The 22,708-nt window shown below is 43.9% G+C and overlaps 1 protein-coding gene across 4 annotated transcripts in view; it reads right to left on the bottom strand.

Moving 5' to 3' along the window:
* Positions 1-22,708, bottom strand: part of SMG7 (SMG7 nonsense mediated mRNA decay factor) — a 268,133-nt gene that overhangs the window by 60,034 nt on the left and 185,391 nt on the right. For 3 of the 4 annotated variants that reach the window (XM_033915789.1, XM_033915787.1, XM_033915786.1), the window contains exons 13-15: positions 14,679-14,798; positions 3,919-4,360; positions 3,311-3,455 (exon numbers count right to left, since the gene is read on the bottom strand). In XM_033915789.1, coding sequence (XP_033771680.1) covers positions 3,311-3,455; positions 3,919-4,360; positions 14,679-14,798 — 707 coding nt within the window. The remainder of the gene's footprint in view (positions 1-3,310; positions 3,456-3,918; positions 4,361-14,678; positions 14,799-22,708) is intronic. The other variant, XM_033915788.1, reaches the window with a different exon arrangement.

Below are 22,708 nucleotides of genomic sequence, written 5' to 3'. Positions count from 1 at the left end.
TGGTCCTTAGTTTCCAGAGTGTACAAAAACATTTCTTCATCACTAGGAACTGCAAAGCCCAGGCTGTGCGTCCTTTAGCTTCCAGTAGGCTTACGGCTTTCTCTCTGACCGGGGGACAGTTGCCCTAGTTGCTCTCCCTAACACTATTCCTGCCATGTGTGATTGAAGTACTCTGTTAGCTTGATTTTTCTATGTATTATTCTGTAGTAATTTGGTTTGTTTAGTTTTCACAATAGTGGAGGGGATATTTGTGAAAGGGAGGGGAGACAGGGGTTTTGTTGATCTTTGCTCTGTATTATTTGTGTTTATAAAATGACAATTATACAGAATAGTCTCCTTTAATACTTTAATAAAATAAGTTCAGTATAAAATCATAACTATACGAGGCTTGTGTGGATGGGATTTGACAGTTTGCAGGGTGGGGACTGGGACCGAGCTTGTGGGACGGGGACTGAGCACAGGGCAGGGACGGTGATAATTTTTTTTCCCCCGTATCATTCTCTATTTGCAGGACATAAAGCTTCAACTTAGAGAGGGTGTCAGATATGACATAGGAAATGGATGCTGATCTGAGACACACTGAGGGATCATCACTGATCTGCTGCCATGCCTGTACCCTGGTTCTGAATCCCTTTAGGGATTCCAAATCATTCACTGTCACAGAAAAGCCCTGCGATAATTAAGACATGGAAAGGGATTTCCAATCCTGCTTCAAAGAGTCACTGACATTGGGAGCTGGCGTGGTATGAGGCGGGATGCCTGCCTGGGAGATGGATCCCCCTGAGACAAAGCCGTCGCACCCATAGGCAGTACAGCGCTTCCTGGTCCTGTTAAGTAGGCTTTTCACAAGAGGATAACAAAATTGGAGAAGCCTTACATCGGTGGACCTGAGACTCCTTGTACAACCTGACTGGGGAAAGGTGATTCAACTGAGCAGGATCTCTTCTTCTTAAGACTGAATTTTCTGGGATTTCTGGGGTTCCAAGGTCTTGAAGGACTGAATGGGAGCCAAGCCTGAAGCTCCTGCCCCTTCCTCTCACGTCTTGCACATGGAACAAGGCTGCTTCTCAACTGACAATTCTGCGCAAAAAACGCAAGATCTGGGACTAGAAAGGCCTGGGGCATCCTTGAAAGGTATGTTCTAGCAAAAACGATTGGTTTTGAGGCAGAAAAAATGAAGTTTAAAAAGATCACTAAAAATCCAAGTTGGCTGCTGCCAAGAAAAATGCTCCAAATTAAAAAAAAATAAAATAGTGATTTTAGGGTTTTGAAGAAGAGGGAACAAAATTCTAACCCCAGAAACCTATAAAACTGAAGTTTGCAGTCCCACCCACCACCATCAGATGTGTCCCATAGTGAATAATGGCGGTACTCACTATGACTTCTGGTGCCTGTTTGCCTGGATCAGCCTGTCTGATGCCCCAGAAATTGTCAAACCTCGCGTCAAAGGAATTCTTCTGACTGCTGGTCGGATGGTTTATGACCACGGACTCCCACCCCAGAGATTACTCACATAGTGATGGGGGGATAAACTATGCAGCTGGCTCCCTGATACCCAGGGGGTTCTTATTCAGGGGCCACACAGCCTGTGCTTGTCTCTGATAAAATCAGGTGAGCCGCTCCTAGGGGGACTGAGCTCAAGTTCCTGAAGGGACACAAAGCAGGCTGGCTCCACAGATATTTCATAATATTGGCCTGGGTGCAGCAGTCCATTTACACGAGACAGCATCCTTTCCCCAGCAGAGTAAGTCCAGGAAGGAGACCTCCAAACACCAAAGTCATGAAGAAATGAAAAAAATCCAACAGAAAAATACCAGAAAATAACAAAAAGAAGCAGAGCAGATCAGAACACACTTTCTGAGTTTGCTTGCAGAAGGAAAAACTGAGGAGGAAGCTGTTCTTCACTGCAGAAGAGGAAGAATTCAAGATCTTAAAGTGATACCCTTCTGCAGTTTCATTGGAAGTGGGAATCAACAGCTGAAGTACAGACTCCTGTGTATATATATATATAACAGAAAGCAATGTTTTTTTCTGATACCTTTTGGAGCTATCTAGACAAATCAGGGATTTTTCCTTTATTTTGTATCCTCCTAATATTCAGTATAGTCAAAGCAACAGCCTGTGGTCAGGGGCTCATGCCACCAGGATGCGCTATCTCTGGAACCTGTGACTGATATAGACCTAATTTCAGTCACTAGATGGCTGATATTCAGTATCTATGCAAGTAGCAGAGTTAACAGCATAACTTTTAATATTAAGTGAATGGTTTATTTTGGGACAACACAGGTCTAATCAATTGAATGGGACATGTCTTCAATCATCTGTCATTAAAAAAACCCCTCATTTTTCTTTTCTATTTGCTTTTATTATTATATGTTTGCTTATATTTTATAATAAATAATACTTCTTATAAATCAAAAACCAGAAACTTAGCTTGATTGAAAAGAACAGATCCCAACGGGGACCCGTTTCACCCCAGGCTTCTTCAGGGGATCAGTAGAGATATGTGGAACCTGGAGATTGCTATTGCACCAAGTCCTCTTTCATCATCAATCATATCAAACTTTACACGGGTTAATCACTTTATCGCCGAGAAAAGAAAAACGAGGGTTGTTTTTTTTTTTTTTTAAAGACCGATGATTGAAGATATGTCCCATTCAATTAATCAGCCCTGTGCAGTTTGACATGGATGTGCAGTGAATAGTAAGCAGTTGACTGACATTTTACTCAATGCAGAAGCAATTATTTAAATTTGGTGATTTTTTTGCAGCTCTACTTTTGGTGTTATCTTTGAGATCTAATGTTGTAGAGTTTTGTTTTTGTGTTTTTTGCTTTGTGCTTATTTTGGGACAGCCTTTCAGCATGAGCAATTTATCTCAATAAGTTTAGCTGGACAATGCCGATATTCAGTTCTGTTCTGTTCAGCTAAGCATGAGCCATTCCCCCAAGCCCCCTCCAGGGCTGCTAATTTTGGCTGGCAGATTTTGTTCATCCATAAAATTTAAACACTGCACAGAAGGGAATTCTAAAAAGTTGTAGATGCAAATTAAAGCTCATGGGACCACTGCCCAACAAAGGCTGGTTATGTAGAAACAGCAGTGCTAACCAAACCCAGAATAAGAAAGTAATCAATATAATTCCAATCTATTTGAGAACTGCACTGCAGAGAAATTCTGCTCAATACCACCTGGAACTTGCTCTTTTCTTGTGTGTTACTGTAATATATTGTGTTTTCAATCAGTATAGTGTACTGATAGTTATTCTGACACATATAGTATTTCTGCAGAGATCCAGATAATTAGTCAAATACCTGGTCGACTGGGAAGGGGAGGAAAAGCCCCTGGGTGATGAATAGGGATAAACTGAGAATTGTTGCCTGGACTTGAAGATTGCGTTACAGGTGTTTTCCTTGCTTCAGACACTGGAGTCTTCCTTAGTTCAGTCTGTGATTTAACCTAATAAATAAGACAGCAACCACAACAAAATATTAGCCAATTCAGGTTTGAAAACATTTAAGACAGCACACACACTCTCCCTTTCAGTGAAGGAGTATGAATTCAGTTCTCTAAAGTCCAAGTTATCCATCAACATCCAGCCATACATCTTCCAATACTATACTGCTCCGAGAAAGCCAGGTGCTCTGTGGTACGTTCTACCCAAATCTTCCTGTAGCACTGAACAGATCTTCCATCTTCATTCAGTCAGATATAATGAATCCTCTCTGCATCTCCTTCATCTTCCAAGTCAAACCCCATATTCTGCTCCTATCATAAGCTACACTTCATACTCCTCATCCTTTTCCAGTAGTCATGCCCAATTTCCCCCTTCCTCTACTCATATACTTTTTCTGAGCCCCACCCTGCATATTGCTTAAACTCTTCTTGCATTGCCATGCTCTACCAGGCATTCAACCTTTACCTGCACTGCCACACTCTGCTTCCCTGCCTCCTGGACCTTATCCAGATTCATTTTCTTAGGCTCATTCTTCCTTTTGTTGTTGTCCTTCTTTACATCATTCTTATTGACTGTTGTGTTAAGCCCTTTCCCATAGTCCCTCCTTTCCTTTCCCAGGTCCTTCTGAGGATAGCTGCGTCTCTGATCCCGGTTCACCTCTCGAGGTTTGATGTTCTCTTTGAAGGTGACCACAGGTTTTTCATTCATCTCACAGCTGTTGCTCTGGTTCCTGCCAGTAGACAGTACAGACTTCAGTCCAGGACTGCCATCTGTTGATGGGGATTCCACTATAGATGACTCTTGTAGGATGGGACTGTCATTGGCTTTGTTTTGTTCTTCCAACACCAATTCCGGGATCTCAGTTACAAAGGAGAGCTGTCCTCCCTCGTTTTGACACTGAATCAATCTGTAGAAGAGAAAGATTTTATACAGTTGTTGTCTAGTGTTAAGGAACAATACAATAAACCTGCAGAGGTTAGTTGAGTAAAAAAGCCTCAGAACACACACTTTTTGGGCTTAAGAGCTACTTTTAAAATGACCAAGTCAAAATGATCTACCAACAAAAAAATTTTAAAAAACACAAAGCACACCGTACGCAGAGAAAATGTTAATTATCATTTTCAAAGAGGACAAGGCAGATGACTTTATGCAATGTCTCCTCAGTAACAACTATACAAAAATAGACAAATATACTCCCTCCCTTTTTACTAAACCGCGATAGAGATTTTTAGTGCAGGAAGCTGTGCTGCTCTCAATGCTCATAGGCTCCCTGCGCTAAAAACTGCTATTGCAGTTTAGTAAAAGGGGGCCATAGTGCAAAATATAGACATCAGATATAAATTCTCAAAACGGACACATTTTGATCACTAAATTGAAAATAAAGCACAGTTACTTACCGTAACAGGTGTTATCCAGGGACAGCAGGCAGATATTTTCTATATGTGGGTGACGTCATCCACGGAGCCCCGACGCGGACAGCTTTTCAAGCAAACTTGATTGAAGACTTCAAGTTTGTTAGTGCTGCACCACGCATGTGTGTGCCTTCCTGCTCCACTAGAGGATGCATCCCCTCCTCGTGGTCTTCAGTTCAGATAGCTAGCAAAGAAGCCAACCCCAGGGTGGTGGGAGGGTTGCGAGAATATCTGCCTGCTGTCCCTGGATAACACCTGTTACGGTAAGTAACTGTGCTTTATCCCAACACAAGCAGGCAGCATATTCTCTACATGTGGGAGACCTCCAAGCTAACCAAAAAGGGACAGAGGGAAAGTTGGCAAATCAGGAAAACAGATTACGCAAAACCGACTGGCCAAACCGGTCGTCGCTTCCGGACAAAGTATCCAGACAGTAGTGAGAGGTGAAGGTATGAACCGAAGACCAAGTGGCAGCCTTGCAGATCTCCTCAATTGGCGTGGACCTGAGGAAAGCGACAGAAGCCGCCATCACTCGGACTTTATGCCCCGTGCCCCGACCTCACATTGAGAGACTAGCCTGAGCGTAGCAGAAGGGAATACAAGCAGCGAACCAGTTGGACAAGGCGCGCTTGGAAACAGGATGACCCAACCTGTTAGGATCAAAAGATAAGAACAGTTGAAGGACCTTCCGATGAGACAGGGTGAGTTGGAGATAAAAAGCCAACGCCCTCGGACAGTCAAGAGAGTGAAGTGCCCCCTCTCCAGGATGAGAATGGGGCATAGGAAAAAACACCGGAAGGACAATAGACTTATTAAGGTGGAAAACCGACACCACCTTAGGCAAGAACTCGGGAGGAATACGCAGGACCACCTTGTCATGATGAAAAACAGTAAAAGGCGGGTCCACAACCAAAGCCCGCAGCTCACGAACTCTGCAAGCAGATGTGAGAGCATGTAGAAAGATCACCATCCAAGTAAGGAACTTCAGACGAGCTTCGTTCATGGGCTCAAACGGTGGTATCATCAAATGAGCAAGAACCACATCCAGATCCCAAACCACAGGGGGAGGCTTGAGAGGAAGATGGACATTCAAGAGACCCCTCATGAAACGAGAAACCAAAGGGTGGACCAAGAGCGACTTCCTATCAAGCTGCTGATGGAAGGCAGCAATCGCACTAAGATGGATACAGACAGAATTTGTCTTGAGACCAGACTGAAACAAATGAAGCAAATAATCCAGAACCGAGGACAAAGAAGCGGACAGAGGTTCCACAGGATTCGAAGCACGTCCACTTCCGAGAATAACATCGCCTGGTAGAAGCTTCCGAGAAGCTTCCCAGACATCCTGCACCAACCGGGACTCAAAGAAGCTCAAGGACTCAAGGAAGAGGTCAAGTGGAAAGGAACCAAGCCGTCAGATGTAGAGGCTTTAGAAGAAGAGGCTCCCTGACACTGAGTTGAAGAAGCAGGGAGAACCATGGCTGGCGAGGTCACCGAGGAGCAATCAAGATCATGGTGGCGTGCGCCGACTTGAGATGCACAAGCGTCCTCAGAATCAGAGGAAAAAGCAGGAACGCATAAAGGAACCGGCCCTTCCAAGCCAGAAGGATTGCATCCGCCTCGAGACGGTCTGGGAAGTACATCCTCGAACAGAAGAGAGGCAATTTGTTATTGAGGGGGAAAGCGAACAGATCTATCTGCGGAGTCCCCCACCGAAGAAACACCTGACGAAGAGTCTGGGAATGAAGAAACCACTCGTGCGGCCACAAAAGGTGACTTAACTTGTCCGCCAGGCAGTTGAGTATGCCCTGGATGTAAACCGCCCGCAGAAAGACGTTGTGGCAGAACGCCCAATTCCAAAGGCAAAGAGCTTCCTTGCAGAGGGACAGAGACCCCGTACCCCCCTGCATGTTGACGTAATACATCGTCACCTGGTTGTCCGTGCAGACCAGGACCACCCGATCCTGAAGCAAGTGGCGGAAGGCCACCACCGCATAGTAAATGGCTCGAAGCTCCAACAAGTTGATGTGGCAATGATGGTCCGCGTTCGACCAAAGGCCCTGCGTACACAGAGCGTCGAGATGAGCTCCCCAAGCAAACATTGAAGAGTCCGTCGTCAGGACCTTGTGATGCGGAGGAGCGAGAAAGAGAAACCCTCAGGAAAGACTGGAAGAGCTGGTCCACCAACGGAGCGAGCGTTCCAAGGAAGGAGTCACCGCAATTGGAAGAGAAGCGGGATTCCGATCCTGCCGCCACGGAGAGGCCAGAGACCACTGAGGAACCCGGAGATGCAGCCGTGCGAACGGTGTGACGTGCACGGTGGAGGCCATGTATTCCAGAAGGACCATCATCCGCTTGGCTGAGACCGAAGTCTGCAGGGAAACCTGCTGGCACAGCCACACGATCGTGGCCTGCCGAGAGGGAGGCAGGAAGGACCGGAGGCGAACCGCGTTCAGCACGGCTCCGATACACAGGAGGGACTGAGAGGGGCACAGCTGAGACTTCGAGAAGTTTACCTCGAACCCCAGACTCAGAAGGAAGGTAATAGGCTGACGGGTCGCTGAAATAACCCCCATTTTCGTCGAGGCTTTGATCAACCAATCGTCGAGGTACGGAAAGACCTGAAGGCCCCCGATCGCAAAGCCGCCGCCACAACCACCAGGCACTTTGTGAAGACCCTGGGAGAGGAGGCAAGCCCGAACGGGAGGACCCCGTACTGAAGGGGCAGTCCTGAAAACAAAGGAATCAGCGACAGGCCGGATGAATGTGCACGCGCGTATAAGCCTCCTTGAAATCGAGGGAACACAACCAGTCCCCCTTGTCCACCAAGGGATACAAAACAGGAAGCGAGAGCGAATTTTTCCCGAACCAGGAATTTGTTCAGCTTCCGGAGGCCCAGGATAGGACAGAGGTCCCTGGTCTTTTTGGGGACCAGGAAGTACCTGGAGTAAAACCCCCATCCCCACTAACAAGGGGGGACCTCCTCCACCGCCCGAAGGCGAAGAAGAGCCCGAGCCTCCAGAAGGAGCAAGGGAAGCTGCGCTCGACTCGAAAGCAATACGCTGGAGGACTGTCTGGAGGCAACGCCCGGAAGTTCAACGAATACCCCGCTCCGACAACAGGGAGGACCCAAGCTCCGAGGTGATGCGGGCCCAGGTATGGTAGAAAGCCCAGAGACGGCCCCCGATAGGAAGAGGGGCGGGGTCCAGGGTGGAGGGGGCCAGCCCCCTTCCGCTCAGCCAGTCAAAAAGATGGCGCGGGCTTAGACATCGCAGGGGCCTGAGGTTTAGGAGGAGCCCACTGCTGCCGCTGGTGCCGAGGAGGCGGACGAGAGAAGGCAGGCGTAGACTTCTGTGGGTACCCCCGGGGTGGCAGCCGATAAGCCTTAGGACAGGGGTGTCCAATGTCGGTCCTCGAGGGCCGCAGTCCAGTCGGATTTTCAGGATTTCCCCAATGAATATACATGAGGTCTATTTGCATGCACTGCTTTCATTGTATGCTAATAGATCTCATGCATATTCATTGGGGAAATCCTGAAAACCCAACTGGATTGCGGCCCTCGAGGACCGACATTGGACACCCCTGCCTTAGGAGGAGTGGGCTTCGGCTTGGGCCGCACCAAAGATGCAAAGGAATGCTCATGCTCCGAGAGGCGTTTAGTGGCGCCTCAATCGAGTCATTAAAGAGAACATTCCCCAAACAGGGAAGAGAGGCCAAGCAATCCCGAATGATGGAGTCCATATCGACGATGTGGAGCCACGCCCAATGGTACATGGCAACCACAAAGGCAGAGACCCGAGAGGAAAGCTCGAAAGCATTGTAAGCTGCATGGAACATGTGCAGGCGAATCTGCAAAAGAGAGTCCACCAGCCGCCCAAAACTCCGCGCGGTGGAAGGCGGGCAAGTCATCCTGAAAGGCGGGCAAGGAGTTGATCAGGACCTCAAGATACGAGGTGAACGTAAAATTATAAATCAAGCCCTGTTGGCCATCCCGGCGACATTGAGGCACAAGGCTCCAGTTGACGTCGAGGTACAAAGCCCCAGTCGACGGCGCCCCAGTCGAACCCAGACGACGTCGAGGCACAAAGCCCCAGCCGACGTCGAGGCACAAAGCCCCAGCCGACGTCGAGGCACAAAGCTCCAGCCGACGTCGAGGCACAAAGCCCCAGCCGACGTCAAGGCACAAAGCCCCAGCCGACGTCGAGGCACAAAAGCCCCAGCCGACGTCGAGGCACAAAAGCCCCAGCCGACGTCGAGGCACAAAAGCCCCAGCCGACGTCGAGGCACAAAAGCCCCAGCCGACGTCGAGGCACAAAAGCCCCAGCCGACGTCGAGGCACAAAAGCCCCAGCCGACGTTGAGGCAAAAAAGCCCCAGTCGATGGCACCCCAGTCGAACTCAGGAAACGTCGAGGCACCAAGCCTCAGCCGACGTCTAGGCACCAAGCCTCAGCCGACGTCGAGGCACCAAGCCTCAGCCGACGTCGAGGCACCAAGCCTCAGCCGACGTCGAGGCACAAGGCCTCAATCGATGTCGACGTCGAGGCACAAGCCCTCAGTCGACGTCGAGATACCCAGCCTCAGTCGATGTCGAGGTTCCAAGCCTCAGTCGACGGTGAGGCACAAGCCCCCAGTTGACGGTGAGGTACCAAGCCTCAATCGAGGTTGAGGCACAAAGCCTCAGTCGAGGGTCAGAAAATGGCACCGTACCAATGAAACTGGTAAGGAAGGTGCAGCAGTGCGTTCCATAGAGGGCAACCTCGAGGATGAGTATTCCCATGAAAGGAGGCATGCTTCCAAGGTCTTGTAGAGACAGGCACCACTGCACTCGATGCTGGAATGCCCGAGACTCAGTCGGAGGCATTATCGGGGTAACGCACCTTGAAGGAAAGAAAAGACTTACCCCAACGGGGGAACCCACGAGGCTATGTCAGCCCGATTCCAAGGAAGGAAAAAGGGTCCCGGCCATTCTGTTCACCCGAGGTGAGCCCAAAGAGAGGCCAGGGAAGAAGAAAACACAGCCGCAGCCAAACGAGGCCTAGCAGCATGGCCGAGGCCCAAGAAGGGCCTGCCGGTAGAAAACCAGCAGAAACGCAACAAAAAGACATTTTTTTTTTTTTTTTAAACAAAGAAAAACAAGCTCAATCAACAAACCGCACAGCGGCTCCCGAACAAAACAAAGAAGCCGCGGTGCTAGAAAGGCACTTTGAAGAACGCAGAGAAGAGAGACAGGGCTTTCTGGCTCCGCGGAAAACTAAGAACTGAAGACCACGAGGAGGGGATGCGTGGTGCAGCACTAGCAAACTTGAAGTCTTCAATCAAGTTTGCTTGAAAAGCTGTCCGTGTCGGGGGAGAATATGCTGCCTGCTTGTCCTGGGATAAAATCATTTTTCCTACCTTTGTTGTATGGTGATTTCATGAATCTTTGGTTGCACTTTTTTCTTCTGACTGTGCATCCAATATTTCTTCCCTTCTTTCAGCCTGCTGTATGCTTCCAGACCTCATTTCCTCTGCCAACTTTTTCTTCCTCTCTCCCAGCCCCCTCCCCTGTCTTTCTTTCTCTCTCCATGCTCCCTTTCTTTCTGTCTTCCTGTCCCCCTGCCTGCTCCCAAGCCACTGCCGCCGCCATCGGGGAACAAGCCTCCAAACTGCCACCACCATCGGGGAACAGGCCTCCAAACCACCACCGCTGCCATTGGGGAACAGGCCTCCAAACTATCACCACACCAAGCTCTCCCTGCTTCCCCACACAGAAGCGTTGGGTCAACCAGATTTCCTCTCCCCGACTTCATTTCTGAAGTCGGAGAGGAAGCTCCGGGCAGCCAGGCAGCAATTGGCTGGCCTGGAACTTCCTCTCTGACATCAGAATTGACATCAAGTGGGGAAAGTTGGTTGGCTCAGTGCTTCTGAGTCGGGAAGCAAGTAGAACGCGAAGGCAATGCGATCAACTCGCATTGCCTTCTTAAGCGACCTTTTGTGCACCCCTGGTGTACAGTATATGTATGTCCTGGGCATCAAACACACAGTCTGCAGCAGAATGCAGCTCACATGAGAATTTTTTTTGATCTAATGCCAGTGTTTCTTCTGGATTCAAACTTGTTGCTGCGGTGCTTGCCAGTGCTTCCTCCTCAGATTCATCTCAATGATGTGCTGGAAGTGGCACATGCTCAGTTCTGCTTAGAGCATGCACATTTCAATTATGCCACTGAAAACTAGGATGAGGAAGCAATAGCACACACTGCAGCAGGAAGCTGCCTCCATGGCACATGAATTTGAAACAGAAATTAGGGAAGCTAACCAATCTGGCAACACTATAAATAAGTAATTTCAAATTATCCCAATATTGTTTGGATAAATGTCAAGTCAGAAAGTACTAGAAAGGTAAAATTCCTAGAAGGGGGATAAGTAGAAAGGAATATTGCTATTGTCTGGGATCCTGCTTGGCACTTATTATTATTATTAGGTTCTTATATCCCGCCATACCCAAAGAGTTCTAGGTGGTTTACATTCGTTACATTAGGATCCGGTCTGAACCCGGATTTACAAAAATTTTATCGGAATTGCAGGTAGCGCGGAAGGAGGCACAGGTTTATCATAGTTGGGTTAGAAGATAAAATGGAGGGAGTGGGAAACCAGAAGAGGGGGGAGGAGAGGGAGGTGGGGGTGGGGGGGGTTGGAGTGTATGCGGGGAGTAAGGACTAAGGGTCTTGTTCGCGGAAGAGGTGTGTTTTGAGAAGTTTTCTGAAGTCTAGGTAGGTCGGGGCCTCTAGCATCATTTGGGCTAGCCAAGGGTTCAGCTTGGCCGCCTGGAAGGCGAAGGTTTTGTCGATGAATCTTTTGAGCTGGCATGATTTTATGGAGGGGAAGGTAAACAACTGGATTCTGCGGGATTTCTTGTTGGTGCAATACATATTGAAATGTGGGGAGAGGTATTTTGGTGAGAGACCAAATACTGTCTTGTAACAAATGCAGGCGAACTTGAAGAGGACTCGGGATTCGAAGGGTAGCCAGTGCAGTTGGTGGTAGAAGGGGGTGATGTGTTCCCATTTGTTCAGGCCGAAAATGAGGCGGACAGCTGTGTTTTGAATCAGTTTTAGTCTTCTGGTGATTTTCTTTGTGGAGCTTAGGTAAATGATATTGCAATAATCCAGTATGCTGAGGATAGAGGATTGAACTAATAGTTGAAATGCAGTGTCATCGAAGTATTTCTTTATGGTACGGAGTTTCCAGAGTGCTGAAAGGCCTTTCTTGACAATGAGGTCGGTGTGATTTTCTAGGGATAGATGTTTGTCAAGCGTGACTCCTAGTATTTTTAATGTTTGTTCGAGTGGGAAAACCAATCCTTTCACCTGGATTGTGGTGTCTTTGATTTTGTCTTTGGGGGTGGCTAGAAAGAATTTTGTTTTGTCTGGGTTGAGCTTTAGTTTGAAGGAGAGCATCCAGAGTTCTATCTGGCTGAGTATGCTAGTTATGTAGTTGAGAAGATCCTGGGATAGACTGGTTAGAGGGATGACAATTGTGATGTCATCTGCATAGATGAAGAATTTGAGCTTAAGTTTGTGAAGGAGGTTACTGAGGGAGGCGAGGTAGATATTGAACAGGGTGGGGGATAAGGGGGAGCCTTGTGGTACACCGCAGGAGTTCACCCAGCTGTAGGAGAAGTTGTCATTTTTGTGTACCCTGTAGGATCTGTTTCGTAGGAACCCTTGGAACCAGCTGAGTACCCGGTCTGAGATTCCAATGTGGGCCAGGCATTCCAGGAGAATAGTGTGGTCAACTAGGTCAAACGCACTGCTTAGATCAAATTGTAAGATCAGGGCGCTGGAGCCCCGACTGAAGAGTATGTGCAGGTGGTCTAGTAAGGAGGCGATGATGGTCTCTGTGCTGTGGTCCGTGCGGAAGCCCGATTGATTGTCGCTTAGGATATTGAATTTTTCCAGGTATGCGGAGAGTTCTGCTTTTACTGCCCCTTCCGCGATTTTGGTGAATAGTGGTATGTTAGCTATTGGTCTGTAATTGGAAGGTGCGTTGGAAGAGTCCTTTATGCTTTTTATGATTGGGGTTATTAAGATATGTCCTTGTTCTGGAGGGAAGTTTCCTGCGGATAGTAGGGAGTTGACCCATAGTAGCATGTTTGCTTTGAAGTAGATCGGAGCCGTTTTCATCACATTTGGGGGGCAAGTATCTAGTTTGCAGAAGGATTTGGTGTATTTGTTATAATATTTGTTGAAGGTTTTCCAGTCGATTGTGGTAAATTGGTTCCAGTTTAGGTCGGATCTAGACCCTTGGTCTGGTTTAGCTATGTCGATGTCAGGGAGGATGGGAAAGAGCTCCAGTGGATTGGTCTTGGTGGGTAGTGCTGATCTTAGTTTTAGGATCTTGGAGTTGAAGAAATCCGCTAGGGTGTTGGCGGTTAGTGTTGAGTCTTCCTGGTTGTTAGTGAGTGTTTCAATGTTGTAAAGGTTATTGACGAGTTTGAAGAGGTTGCTGCTGTTGGATGTGATGTTTCCAATTAAGTGTGAGTAGAATTTTTTCCGTTTTTCCTTGGTAAGGTTTTTGTAGGTTTTTAGTTTGAGTCTCCAGGCAGTTCTGAGTTCCTGGGTTCCTGACTTTATCCATAGTCTTTCTGACTTTCTGAGGTCCCTCTTTAATAGTAACAGCTCTGTGTCGAACCATCCCTCCTGATTTGTGGTTCTGATGTGGCGGGTTTTTGAAGGGGCTATTTCATTTAAAATGTTAGTGCTGTCAATGATCCAGGCGGACATGAGTTGATCTATTTCTTCGTCTTGTTTTATGTGGGTGTCATAGCGAGACCAGAATTCCTCTGGGTCTATCTTTCCTCTAGTGGTGTGGGTTGTGATGTTTCTTGTTTTGTTGTTTCTTGAATGTTTTTGTTGGCAGCCCAAGGAAAAGTCGCATAGTCTGTGGTCAAACCATAGGGAGTCTGTCCAGTTGGCTTGTTTCCAGTATATTTTTGGGTCGGTCGGCTCGTTGGAGGAGAATGTGACCAGGTCTAGCTGATGGCCCTTTTGGTGAGTTTTGGTTGGGGGGGGGTTTGAAGAAGCCTAGTTGGGAGGTGAGTGACCAGAAGTCGGCAACTTCTGGTTGGTCCACTTGCTCAAGGTGGATGTTGATGTCTCCGCATAGAAGGTTGTAAGGACTTGTTAGATAATTAGTTAATAAGGAGTCAGCGAGGTCCTCTTTGGCTAGGGACCATTTTTGGGGTGGGATGTAGAATAGAGTGATAGTTAGCGAGGAGGCAAGGGATTTAGAGGTGAGTGAGACTAAGGCTGGGCTAGATGGACCTTTGATCTGACCCAGAATGATAATTCTTATGTTCACTGTATGAAAAATACACCTCATGTATATTGAGTGTGTAAATCCTGAAAACCCTGATTTGGGGAGCCCGATCTAAATGATATGCTACTGTGCTTTGATATATTCATCTTGAAGACTTGCTTATGGTTTCATACTTAGAAGCAGTGACAACTTAGAATTCTTAGACCTGACTTTTGCCTTTTTTGCTTCACACACAATTACATACTGGAGATGGCAAAAGATTCCTAGTATCAGTTCCATATAAACAAAATTAGTCCCATCAATGCATTCTCTGTTGTCCCATATTACTTAAGGGAAGAAAAAGGTAAATATGGATGAGACAAGAGATGAACAGTGCCAGCCCTACATACAAAAATCTGATTTTCACATATGGCTCTATTTTTCTGTCCCTAATGATTTATATAAATATTTATACAAATGAGTTTCTGCATATGGCCCTGCATCCAAGGGTCTTGGTCTGAGCTAATATCAAATACCTAGGATGATTCTCTGCAATCCACTTGCCCGTAGAGACCAGTCGTTGTGGCCGGATTTTCCGATGCTGCATCTCTTTCTCTCCAGTAATTCCCTGATGACCTTTAGAGAAATCCAAGTTCCTGATATGTAGAAAAAAAAAATTGTAAATAAATTTAATATCAGATTGCTCATGGCTACAACAGATAAACAGCAGGAGAAAATCTTACTATCACTGCTAATTCAAAATCTGTATAAGACAATGCAAATAAAACTGGTTTTTTTTATTTTTATATCTTTATTCCTTTTTACATTATGCAAACAAGTGTACAATAAATCAAATCATACTATACAATCTTCACTTGAAACTCTACAATCATTTTATACCATAAATTACCTCCCATCCCTCCCTTTCCAAATATTACCCATCACAATATCATAAAACCCACCCATCCACCCTCCCACCCTATACATACTAAATGGGGATAAATACAATTATTTATTATAGTAATCAATTAATGGTCCCCTCACATCTTTAAATTTCTTATAATAACCTCTCTTAATCGCCAATGTTTTTTCCATTTCATACACATGACACACCGAACTCCACCAAAAACAGTAATTCAATCCTCTATAGTCTTTCCAGTTGTGTGTTATTTGTTGGATGGCAACTCCTGTTAAAATCATTAACAGTTTATTATTATTCGATGAAATTTGACTTTTGGCCCTCATAGACATTCCAAACAAAACTGTGTCATATGATAGGGCCACAGGATTCTCTAACATACAATTTATTTGACCCCAGATCAATTTCCAAAAATTATTAATAAGAGGATAATAAAATAATAAATGATCTAGAGTTCCAGCCTCAAGATGACAATGCCAACATCTATTAGACTTAGAGCAATCCAATTTTTGTAAACGAACAGGGGTCCAGAGTGCTCTATGCAACAGGAAAAACCATGTTTGCCTCATAGACGCAGACAATGTACATCTTATCCTCCAAGATCAAATACGTGGCCATTGAGATGCATTAATTTTATGTTTAATCTCAATGCTCCAAATATCTCTAAGTACAGTCCTTGTTTTTTTATTTAAATAGCCAGATAATGTTTTGTACCACTGCGCGGCCTGGTGACCCATAAAATCTGCCTGGAAGCATAAGAATTCTAGAGTAAAATGAGTATTTAAAGACTTCCATTCAAGGAACCCTGCCTGAATGGCCTGTTTCAATTGCAACCATTTATAACTTTGTTTTTTATTAAGACCAAATTTATGTTGCAATTGTGAAAACTCCAGCAGTTTACCATCAGTAATAACATCATTTAAAGTACGTATTCCTGCTTCAATCCAATCCTTCCAGACAATCATAAAACTGCCTATTTGTATCTTGGAGTTCAGCCATATGTTTTGACAAGTAGATTTTTGAATAGTAATAGGAGTTAAGTTGTTAACATACTTTAATGTTGTCCATGTGTCCATTAATATCCTATTGCTTTTCCTTATTCTAGGCATTTTAATACTAAGCAGATGACGAAGCCTGATAGGAGACATGAGCTGCCACTCCAACCATAACCAATCTGGAAGCTTCTCCATGAGTTCTGGGAGGACCCAATACATACCTTGGCGCAAGATATAGGATTGATGAAACCTATAAAAATTTGGAAAATTTACCCCTCCCTCCTCAATTGGTTTTTGTAAAGTCACTAGAGCAATTCTTACAGCTTTACCCAACCAAATAAATTTACTAAGAATATTGTTTAATTTTTTATAAAAAGACCCCTGAACAAAAAACTGGTATCATTCCCATTTGATAGCAAACCACAGGCAATATCATCATTTTGACTGTTTGTACTCTTCCCCACCAAGATAAATGTAAAGGATTCCATTGCTCACATAAAACTCTGTTACTTTTTGCAATAAACTTTTTTCATTCATTATAATTGTCTCATCAAGCGTGTTTTTTATCCATATACCTAAGTATTTTATTCCTTCTTCTTTCCATATAAAGGGGAATGAGTCAAATAATCCTTTTGTGCAATGCACATTCAAAGGAAGAACTTCTGATTTAGTCCAATTTATTTTATATCCTGAAAACTTTCCAAATTTTTCAATCAAAACCAATAAATTTGGAATGGTTGTTTCAGGATTTCTCAAATGAAGTAATATATCATCTGCATATGCAGAAACTTTATATTCTTTATCCTTATGTAATATACCCTGTATCTCCCCTTCCTGTTGAATAGCTAATAATAAGGGTTCAAGCACTATATCAAAAAGTAAAGGAGATAGAGGACATCCCTGTCTAACTCCCCTTTGCAATTTAAAACAATCAGAAAAATTATTATTGATATATAATCTAGCAACAGGAGAGCTATACAGAGTTTTAATCATTTGTATAAATCCCGAACCAATACCAAACCATTCCATGGCCTGATACATAAATGTCCATTCCACTCGATCAAAAGCTTTCTATGCATCTAGAGACACAGAAAAAGCCGGAACTCCAATTTCTTTTGTTAAATATAACATTTGCAATGCCAATCTGGTATTATTAGAAGAGTGTCTCTGAGCAACAAACCCTGTTTGATGCATACCAACTATGTGAGGAAGAGCTTTTGCCAAACGTATAGCCAAAAGTTTGGCTAATAATTTACCATCTACATTTATCAAAGAAATAGGCCTGTAATTTGAAACCAACATGGGATCTTTATTTGGCTTCGGCAAAACAATAGTTAATGATTCTGACATAGTGCCTGATATACCACCTTTCTTTAGTTGATTCTGATATAAATTTAATAAATGAGGTAAAAGAGTATTTTGAAATGCTTTATAAAACTCTACCGTAAATCCATCACCACCTGGAGCGGTCCCCACTCTAAGAGACTTCAATGCTGTTTGTAATTCTTGTAAAGATATTGGATTTTCCAAACTTCTTTTTATATGATCAGGAATCTTCGGACCTTCAATATTATTTAAAAACTCTACACCATCTTTTTCTTTATTTAAATAAGACTCAGAAGAATACAGGTTTTTATAATAATTTAAAAACTGTTTTAAAATAGGACCAATCTGAAAATGAACGTCACCTTTTTCATCTTTTATTGCATTCATTTTCATCTTTCTTTTTTTCACTTTAAGATAATTAGCCAATAGTCTTCCCGCCTTATTTGAACTACCATAATACAAAGCTTGCTGACACAGAATATTTTTTTTTAGCCAATTTAGAAGAAATCTCATTGTATTTATATTTTGCTTTTAATAAAGTTTGTAACGTAGAATTCTCCCATTTATTAATCAATTTTGATTCTAAATCTTTTATTTCTTGTTCCAATTCAGTAAATTGCTTATTTAATTGTTTTTTAGAATAGGCTGAAAATGATATAATTTGCCTTCTCATCGTTGCCTTGAAAGCATCCCATATTATTTCTGAAGACACTTCCTCTGTAATATTATTTTGAAAATATTCATCAATTTTTGATTGAAATTCTTCGCAAAATTTTGGATATGTTTTTTTTTTTTTTAAAATTATTTAATATTTATTGAATTTTTCAATATAATCAAGCATAAAACTTGTACAGAAAGGAAATTCAGCATGAAATTAATACAATTGAAAAGATATATAAAAGAATATCAAATATAAGCATAAATTTCTACTCAAGTCCTCAATCAGATCCAAGAGGGGTAATAGGCGAATCAAAGTAATTATATTTAAACCAAGCAATAACTAGTTGAATGAGATTAAAGCACCCTTTCTTAAACTAAGCACTTTCTTTCTCCAGAGATGCAGTTGAGAGAAAGGTTGTCAGTTGAGATGGCTCAAAGAAAACATATTTATGAGAATGATAATTAACAACACATTTACATGGATGTAGCAAGTAAAAGGTCGCCCCCAGAGATATAACACCAGGTTTCCTTAACAAAAATTCTCGTCTCCTTCTCTGTGTATCCCTAGCCAAATCCGGGAACATCTGAATTTTACAACCTAAAAATTCTTTGTGTTTATTTTTAAAGAAGAGTCTCAGCAACCAGTTTTTATCTGGTGCGAGAGCTACTGTCAAAAGTAAAGTGGCTGGGGTCACCAATTCTCTATCAGACATTTCCAAAATATTAGATATGTTCATTAAATCAGGTCCCATTTTCTGTTGTTGTTGGTTTGAGTTTTATTTGGAAGGTAATAGACCTGCGTAAATGGTGGTAACGACTCTTCAGAAAGTTCCAATACTTCCGTCATATAACGTTTCAACATTTCCCTTGGGGCTATCATAGAAACCCTAGGGAAATTTATCAGTCTGAGATTATTATTACGAGAGAAATTTTCCATTGCCTCCATCTTCCTTCTTAGGTTAGTATTGTCTTTAATTAATGTCTCAGTAATTTGTTGGGAGACTTTTAATTCTTGACAGACATTCTGTACTGAAGTTTTTGAGTCCTCAAGTCCAGTCTTTAAATTTTTAATCTCAATTTCATGGTTATTAAGTTTCTTATCTAATTGTTGTAGTTGTGGGTTTATAGATCTTGCCAAATTGGCCACAAGATCCCACAGAGAATCTAATGTAACCTCTCGGGGCTTCTCAATTTGAAAAGGTTGTAATTTTAATTTGGTTAGCTCACCCTCTGGCAGCGTGTCTCCTACGGCAGTCTGTCGAATTCTCTCATCCCCCACCGCTTCCTCCTCAGTCTCCTCGCTCAGACTCCTCTGCACCGGCAGGGAGTCCTGCCACACAGTTCCCCCGTTGTTCTCCTTAGCCTCCGGGAGGAGGTGAACTCCGACCTCAGGAAGTACCTCCTCTCGCGAGGAACTGGTTGACTGAGGGCGAGGGGGAGGTGCCCTTACTTCGGGGCTCAACGATGTCTCCGGCCCCATGGAGAGCGACACAAATGCGCCTCCACCATGCATCTCCCGCGGGGAACTCCCCGAAGCTGTCGGCGTGCCCTGCATTCTCCTCATCAGCTCCTCGATGTTTCCGAAGACGGCCGTTCTGGAGCGCTGCGAGGCTCCAGCAGCGCTGCGTCCCCTCCTCTTCGGCATTATAAACCAGGTAAATAGTTGCAGTAGACAAAGATATTTTAAGGAGCTTCAGGGAGACTGAAGCTCAAACAACTCCTCGTACGGCCATCTTGGATCGTGAGTGTCATTTTTATTTTAAGGCCAGGCCAACTATATACCAGAACCATCTATAATAAATCCTCTGCTGCATTTATGGATTTTCCATTGCAATGTCTTATTCCATATAGCACAGCAGGCTTCCCCTTTTATGCAATTAAAAATTATAAGCATACCATGCACAACTATTCTATATAATTTTAATGGTGGAACATTTTTTGGAACACCAGCATACAATAGAACAGATACGATCTAGCGTGAGTCGGGAAAGGAAGGTTCTTCAATTAATAATGTCATTCATATTCTAAATAATTAAGTTTGACTGACGTGGCACCCGGTGATGCTTACGTTGCGTGATGACGCAGCTTATGCTAATGGGGGCCCCGTTCTATTTAAATTCATAGTAAGAACGCCGCCGCCATATTCGTGGATAGAGTGGTCACAAGTATTGGCGGTAAACTAGTAAGGTAAGCGAAAACAGGGCACTTCAGTAAAGTTTGTATCTGGTTGTGTCACTATTAAGATAATTATGTTGGCTTTTGTTACATTTCAGGGGTAAAAGCCTTGATAAAGCTGCAAAGCGAAACATGTCGGCAAGATGTTTCCCCTAGCCAAAGACCACAAGAAATAAAGCTAAGTAAAACTTAATATTTCAAGCTTAAGGGTTAAACCGATTAAATGGTAAAAATATAATACACATTACAAAAGCAAAAAAAGAGTTTAAAATAAAAAAGGATCCGATGAGGAGCTAACACATAAAGCTTAGAGCAATGAACGAGTTTGAGCTCTGAGTTGTGGCGCTGAGGTTCCTGAAAAACCCTATAGTGAAAAGGTGGTATAAAACTGGTAGTTAAGAATACTATCAAGTTTAAAGTCGATATTAAAAATTATAAGGCATACAAAGTCACATTCCAACTCTCATCTTGCTTGCAGATCCATTCTATTTAATGTCCTCTTGCTTGTAGATTTTACCTTCTCATTCTCAGTATTATATAGAACTTATCTCCTTCAAACTGTTTTGCACAATCCTCCAACATTTCCTCAGTCTGTCTTTTCAATCAGCAAGTCAATCCACCTATTCAATCTCTGTCCTTTAAAGGGTCTGTAATATTGCATCTCTTATACTCTTGCAGGCTACATTCCATTTGCCTCATGACAAGATAGAATGTGGACAGACATTAAAGTATTCCGAAAAGAAATCAAAACTCATCTCTTCAAAAAACACTTCCCATCATTTTAACCTCACTATAGCTCTAGATAACACTCTCATGAACACCACCACCACCACCACAGCAACATCTTCAACATTGTACAAATCACAACTGAATCCCGACTGTTCTATTATTCATCACAGCAACCTATTATATACTTACTCTTTACTTTATAATTCTCCTGGAAATGTCCAGCCTTCTAATTTGTAATCCGCTTAGAACTGCAAGGCACAAGCGGAATAGAAATCACCAATGTAATGCAATGTAATGTATTTGAAATCCAACTGCAGCCATGCCTTCAGAATCCCATTAACTTTTTGAAACATATAAATTTTCAAACAAAAATAAACATATCAACCAAGAAATCAAATACTTTCATCCATATCTCCTCTAAGTAGCCATTGGTGATTCACACTGCTCCAGAAACTCCTTAAGTTTTGCTGCAGATTCAAAATTCAAAGTTTTATTCTTATAAGTGACCCGCATAGTTGCCGGGTATATGAGCCCATATCTAGCTCCCAGACTTCTCAGCTGTGGTCACAGGTCTAATAACTGCTTCCTCTTTTGTGCCGTTGCTCTGGCAAAGTCAGGAACGATGTAAATCTTTGAGTCCTGATATCTAAGTAGCTTAAAGATCCTTTTTGGTTGCTTGATAATTTCGTTGGGACCCTGTGTGCACGTTCGATTTCCAACGGAAACTTATTTTGCATCGGGAGCACCTTTGGCAAAAAACTGAGCAAAAATCCAATCGGATCTGACTTTTCAATTCCCTCCGGGACCCCAAGCACCCTTAAATTGCTCCTTCGTTCCCTATTAGACAAATCTTCCAGCTCCCTTTTCAGCGCTTCAATTTCCTTACTGTGTTCCTTATGCTGCTTTTCCACTCGTTTCTCTATTTGGTCCACTTTCAATTCCATCACTTGCAGTTTATTTGATAAACACACCACCTCTTCCTTGACTTCTTTTATACTTTTAGCGCATTCTAATACTATTTCCTTTACCGCCTGAATTTCCTTCATTATATCTTTATTTTCTACATCCTCCGGCGGCAACGGAACTGACAGCGGGGAAGCCGTATCAAGTTTTGACCGCTTCACACTTCTTGAGCTACTCCCCCTGCCAAATTTTTATTTTGCTTACCCGAAGCCATAATCCACCTCCAATTCACTTTTCAGAGTGAAATTTGAAATTTTTCCCGGCTATGTTCTCTGTCAACTAGCTTGTCTTCACGGAGCTACTCCACTACCCAGCCATTTTCGTCCGCTCCAAAGCCCCGCCCCGCAAATAAAACTGTTTATAAAAAGTTCTTACGATATGGGCTACTGTTAAGAAGTGATACATGGTGGCTCTGTCCCTGCGGAGTTTGGATAACGTCCGCAACATCAGAGGCAGTGGAGGAAAGGCATAGAGGAACCGATCCGTCCAGTCGAGCAGGAAAGCATCCGGGGTCAGACGATGAGGGGAGAAGAGTCTGGAACAGAACTGTGGCAGCTGATGGTTGTGAGGAGCTGCAAAGAGGTCCACCTGTGGAGTGCCCCAGCGAGCAAAGATGGAGCGGAGCGTGGGAGGATCCAGGGTCCACTCGTGAGGTTGAAGAATGCGGCTGAGATTGTCGGCCAGGGAGTTCTGTTCGCCCTGGATATAGACAGCCTTGAGGAAGAGACTGTGTGCCGTGGCCCAGGTCCAGATGCGGATGGCCTCCTGACAGAGGAGGGGAGATCCGGTGCGGCCTTGC

The sequence above is a fragment of the Geotrypetes seraphini genome, chromosome 12 (genome assembly GCF_902459505.1).
Source record: "Geotrypetes seraphini chromosome 12, aGeoSer1.1, whole genome shotgun sequence".
Lineage (NCBI taxonomy): Eukaryota > Metazoa > Chordata > Amphibia > Gymnophiona > Dermophiidae > Geotrypetes > Geotrypetes seraphini.
The sequence above is the reverse complement of the archived record's forward strand: the minus strand, read 5'-3'. Positions and strand labels throughout refer to the sequence as shown.